This window comes from Perna viridis, chromosome 7 (genome assembly GCF_037379345.1).
Source record: "Perna viridis isolate PV_CMFRI_1.1 ecotype Kerala chromosome 7, ASM3737934v1, whole genome shotgun sequence".
NCBI lineage: Eukaryota > Metazoa > Mollusca > Bivalvia > Mytilida > Mytilidae > Perna > Perna viridis.
The window spans coordinates 42548773-42554486 of NC_142451.1; the positions used below are offsets into that span (position 1 = coordinate 42548773).

A 5714-nucleotide genomic window follows, 5' to 3' on the forward strand; every position below is an offset into this window, starting at 1 on the left:
ATGCTAAGACATCAAATTTAAAGTTTCAAACAAAATATTATTGTACTTCTGACTAATTAGTGGAATGAGTGGAATCAATATGCTCATAAGCCTTTAAATCTACTATTGAGAAACGTATTATAAGTATAACATTTATGACAAATGAATAAGAAACGGATTATGTAATTAAAATATATAAACCAGATCGGCTGGTCAACTTGTCCGGTGGCGATGTGCAATTTATTACCAATGGTTGTATGATCCTCAATCTTGGTCTTTCTAAACTGAGTGGACTAAATGATTTTCAATTACAGAGGTAAGACATACACGTACATTAACTTTAAACTAGTTTCAGGACGCCAAACGCTTCAATCTGTAACATGTTTGTAACGACAAATCGAAGTTCAAACTATAAGACAAAAAATCGACAAAAAACTTCTCTTTGTAAAGTCTTTCTTCCTGTTTCTTCGTCACAACTAATTCAATAATGCCTGTAGGTCAGTCTCTCCGAACCTATCATGAACACATGCATGCTCAAGTAATCTATATATAATACGTTAGTCTTCAAACGGAGATATACGAGACGTAGTACACGAGCCCTCTTAAAAAGAATTATACTTAAGAACCGTTCTGTGTAAGAATCAGGCAATGGGTGGCAGATAATTATTTTCAATTTATGCTTTGCCTCAACTATATTCAATACATCTAGAAAACAAACGAAATGCTATTCAAATTTATCATGAAGTATCTGTACCATAGTTATTTTTGACTGCTTATTTAAGGAAAAAGTGCGAAAAATTTTCCCGTCATGTTTCCATAACGCATTTCAACTAAATTTGACCTATCAATATTTTAAAGCTGCATTAGCTGTCAAATTTGTTCAGTTTTGATTCTCTGAATTTTGCTGATAACATGAAATAAGTTTGTAGTAATGCAACTGTAGCAATAAATGTCGATAATATCTTCAGAATATTGTGAAAACAACTTTTTTTTCAACCAAAGAAGATCGATAGCTCAGATCTAATTATTTTTCGCCATTACTTCCGAAGATTGCCGACAGGACATTCACCTGGGTTAAAAATACTTTAACCTTCGTAAAAAATAACAATTATAACGGATACACAGGTAAGCACGTGTCTTGTTAACAATTATTTTCATCTATTTCTTGATTAGTTTTCAAATAAATAATGACAGTTACTGACCATATTTGTGCCACCTTATGTCACAATAGGTAAATTTCAAAAGGATCCTTGCATAATATTCGAACTTTTGTCTTTTACGGCTTGAATCCGACGATCTTCCTTGCCATTGATTACTAGTTTCGCTTTGCAATCAGATTTGTTTTTAAAAAAGAGACCCTTTCAGCACATGCGTGGATTAAGGTCACCAGAAGTCCCATGCATACGGATTTATCTAGGTCGAGTTTTTGTCTTGCAAGACAATAAATATACAGACACCTATTTCATGTATTTAACACATTTTATTTGTGGATATCGAATGAAATTATACAGGAAAAATACAATTTGGTAGAAATAATTCAAAGTTAAGGTATTTTTCAACAGAAGCACAAATTTACGAAAATGACAGCTAAAGCAGCTTTAAAAAGGCATATTTAACAAACACTTTGCAGGTTCTGGAGGTTATCAGGTATAAATACTTGGATATTGCAATGAAACTTTTGCGTTTTTTTTTCGTTCACATGCCACTCATTATATACATACACGTTTTATCTTAAACGGAGAAGTACTTCAAGACAAAAAACAATTGATTTGACACCAATTAACCCACCTCATGCGTGAGCAAAAACAAGCAATACAAAACAGGCAAAGAACATTCGTAAATGCATATATACGTTTGTGCGTGTACACATTTACCTCGCTAGTCGTCCAAATGCTTCCGGGTTATAATAGATAAGTACGGAAAACCCGAAAGAATATAAAATGATAGCAAATAAAAATACCTTCCAATTAATTTTACTTACAGATGGCATCAGACAGCCAATGGTCCGGTTTACTGATTGTTGTCATTTTTGTTGCCATATTCGCCATAACATCAGTATCGGCAATGGCGATATATTTCTTCTGCAAATGCCACAAAAAGAAACAAAAAGGGATGCAAGTTCGACCAGCACCCAGAATAGCAGATGAAGAAAGTGAAGACGACGAATCAGGTACCTTTTATATTTATAACTGTATTCATTATTTTGTTTTTGCTTCGCATAAACTTCATATTTTAAGAAATTGATAAGACTAATCATAATTTCACGAAATCTGAAAAGAAAGCCAGGTACAAATACTTCAGGAGGTCCAGGATTCCCGGTTAGGGTCATGTAAATATGACTAAAAGAAAGCGAAACGATACAATTGTTTGGTTGAATTTGTTAAAAATTAAGCTTTCAGGCAAAAAAAAAAAACTTTCCCGTACTGTGGTATAGGGGAGGGGGCATACGCCCAGCATGCCTTCCTTGGACCTGCGATTTATATTAAATCTTATATGTAGTTGTCCTGATTTAATAAATGATGTTTTTCGCCCGTTAGAACATCGCGAAACATGTATCTTACCTCTCACAATATACGATGAACAGCCTTCATCTCAAGTTTCATCGATCTCTTACTAGAGACATTGACTTCTTTACACCCCAGAACTTTGATTGTCGGGGGTTACAAAATGGAGCGCTAGATGTTATGGTATAAACAATATAGTATAAAAAGCTATACAGGTATAAGATGCGAAAATGGTTTAAGTAATACAAAGATTGGTTAACGAGCATGACTTGACATAGGATTCAGAACTAATCAAATCAAATCCATTTTATTGTCGTATAGATATCGAAACTATCTTAATTACTTGAGCTAATCCAGTTTAATTGTAGTTTTCTTTTAAACGGTAGCACTTTCAAGTGGTCGATCTCAAGTAAAAGCTTGTAAATTTTAACCAGAAATATTTTCAAAAAATAATTGTAGGCAACCTGTTTCTGAGGAGAGAACCTAGAGACGAAGGGTTACACTGGATCACTACGTCAGATTCGGGAGATTATGGTAGATCAATCTATCAATCACCGCGGCGATTAGACACGCCGAACGTGTCAGGGATTAGTGAAACCTACATGGCACCGCAGAAGAAAAAGCGAGAAAGAGGACCTAATTACCTAGCAATTCGGGAACGAAGGGACGCCGAAGAGAGGGAAACAAATCTGAGCGAAGCTATAGAATCAGTTAGGAAAGCAAACCGAAGAAACTTACCTAGCAGAAGAGACGAATTCGAAAGAGAAGCATATCTAAATATGATTTCAAATCGCAGAAGTGTGGAAAGCACACCTAAGCCGTCAGTTTTAGTCAGTCTAGACGAAAATCTTGAAGAAAATTATGACAATAATCGGGGAGACTATATTTCACCGAGAAGGATATTTGTTGATAAAGCGAACAAAAAACGGAACTCAACGGATAAAATGCAAGTTACAGGAATCGCAGACAACTATAACACGACGCAAATTTTGCGTATTGAACCAGATAGTGGCATAGAAGACGTTGAGACGTTAGCGGGTATATACAGAAAACCTCAAAGGGTCAAAGTTCGCGACAGCATTTCAAGAGGTTCTGGAACAAGGAGCATGAGCCCGAACTATGACCGGCATGAGCAACAGGAAGTACTACAAGAAGGCTTTTCTGGTGGAAGACCGAAGCCAAAAAGAAAGGGAGCTAGTAAAGCAAAAGGACAACGAAACGATTCTTCTTCGTACATGTTTACCGCCACCAGTAAGACGGCATGGATGTTTGATACTTAGAATGCAATCGATTTGTAGAACTCGTAATGTGCAATACTTTATCATAGTGCTGTTTTATCATGATTTTATAAGTGTTTTATCCGGTGCAGTAGTCAGTTTCTCAGAATTGTAGACTTATAAATATCAATACTAATACATGAAACGTGGGACTGGCGATATATACCAGGGATGTAATGTTTTGAATAAAATGACAGTTTTTCTGTTATTCTATTGGTCACTTCTTCTGTTCAACTGGATACCTTTGACTAAAAACCTTACTTCAACTAAACTTTCCGAGTAGTCATTACAATGACCTAACGTCCCAACTGACACCGGAACCAACACCAGAAGTGTTCTAGAGAAGAATCATTTTTATTTGCTCTATAATCTCTACCGAAAAATGGCACCAAATAAATTTTAAGAGCCAAATAAACATACATCGGAAGATATTTAGAGGGAGTCCATGCAAAACCGAGACAGTGGGTGGCACATGACAAAATTTTGTTTTAAAAAATTTTCACCCATTTCAGAACACAAATGCATCCTTTCTCAAAGTTGAAAGTTTTTTTTTGATTAACTTCAACCACAAAAGAGAAACCATTGAAATCCATTAAAAAATGATACAACTCATTAGTTTGAGCAAAGTTTATTTGCATTGTTAGTGAATTATGAAGTCAATTCTGAGCCACCCATTGTCGATTTCAAACAATCTTGATACTAATTGACACACATATTATGATATATTCATTACAATGGAACAACAACAAAAAAATCTGTGGGATAAGATGTACCCTCTGCCACCTATATCTTAGGATCTGCCTGATTTTTACATGGACAACTTCTCTAAAAAAGTTCAACAGAAATTGACGCCTCGATCCAAGTGTCTTTGTGTCAAAAACCAACTTTGATAAATTTCCTTCAAATTTCATTACATAAAAGGCCAGAACACGCTGGTCCTCACAAATATGTTATGATTTTAATTTGATTTGTAACACGCTTTCTGATTGGTTGGTTCTCTGTGAGCAAACTAAGTTAATTTGTATAACTTGTTTTGGCATTGTGACGTCATTAACATCGATCGGTCCGCACTCCTGCATTCAAATAATCAGTAACAAAACGAAAAAATTCTTAATTTTTGGATTTGAATTCATTATAAATTAAATTATAAGGAATGTTTCTTATTTGTGAACAGGTTACATGAAATCACTTTTTTTGGACCAGTTCACACTTATAAACCGCTTAAAAGTACAAAAAATACCTATCATTTGTATTGCAAATTTCGATATGCTGGTCACATTTTTCAAGGAGTAACATCTCATCCGCATAAAGTACCGCAAACCATGTTATTGCATATAACATTTTAACAATTAGAAACACTCTCAAACGTGAATAAGAGATATAAAACACAAACTTAATTGTTTACCACCGTACTGATAAAAGAAAGTAACGGAAGCATGCAATAAATCCCATGTCACTAATACATGTAGTAAATGTACGACAATAATGAGACAATGCATCTTGTATTCAAGTCCGTCATGTATTGACCTTTTTTTAAAGATTGACAAAGGATCCGGAAGATTCTCCATTTGTTTGAGACAACTTTTCGGACTCTAACCTTACCGGTGCACCTGGTTCATATTCTTTGTTTCAGTGGATTCTGTGTAACTCATTTATCCTTAGTTTCTGTTAGTATTCTTACAATTTTCAATGTGTTTTTTTTTTGTTTTCTATGCCTATTTTTATCCCCAATAAATATGAATATCCCGTTCCTCTATTCTAATTATACGTATGGTCTTCTTGCTTTTACTGAAATGAAAGAAAATCACTGAAGTGTGAAGGAATGCACTTTGGTCAGTCAGTTTGCCCTCTCATTCTTCAATTCCTTTATTTGCCTGTGTCAATGGCTTTGTTTCCTTTTAAATTTGTCTACAACTTTAACAAAATCACAAGGCAAACTTACACAACAAAGACA

At 34.7% G+C, this 5714-nt stretch overlaps 1 protein-coding gene across 1 annotated transcript; it reads left to right on the forward strand.

The window, feature by feature from the left end:
* The first annotated feature begins 1962 nt into the window (after positions 1-1962).
* Positions 1963-3849, forward strand: LOC148612781 (uncharacterized). The gene is made up of 2 exons (XM_088590552.1): positions 1963-2149; positions 2943-3849. The coding sequence occupies exons 1-2, from the start codon at positions 1963-1965 to the stop codon at positions 3761-3763; spliced, it is 1008 nt and encodes a 335-aa protein (XP_088446678.1). The 3' UTR covers positions 3764-3849.
* The last annotated feature ends 1865 nt before the right edge of the window (positions 3850-5714 follow it).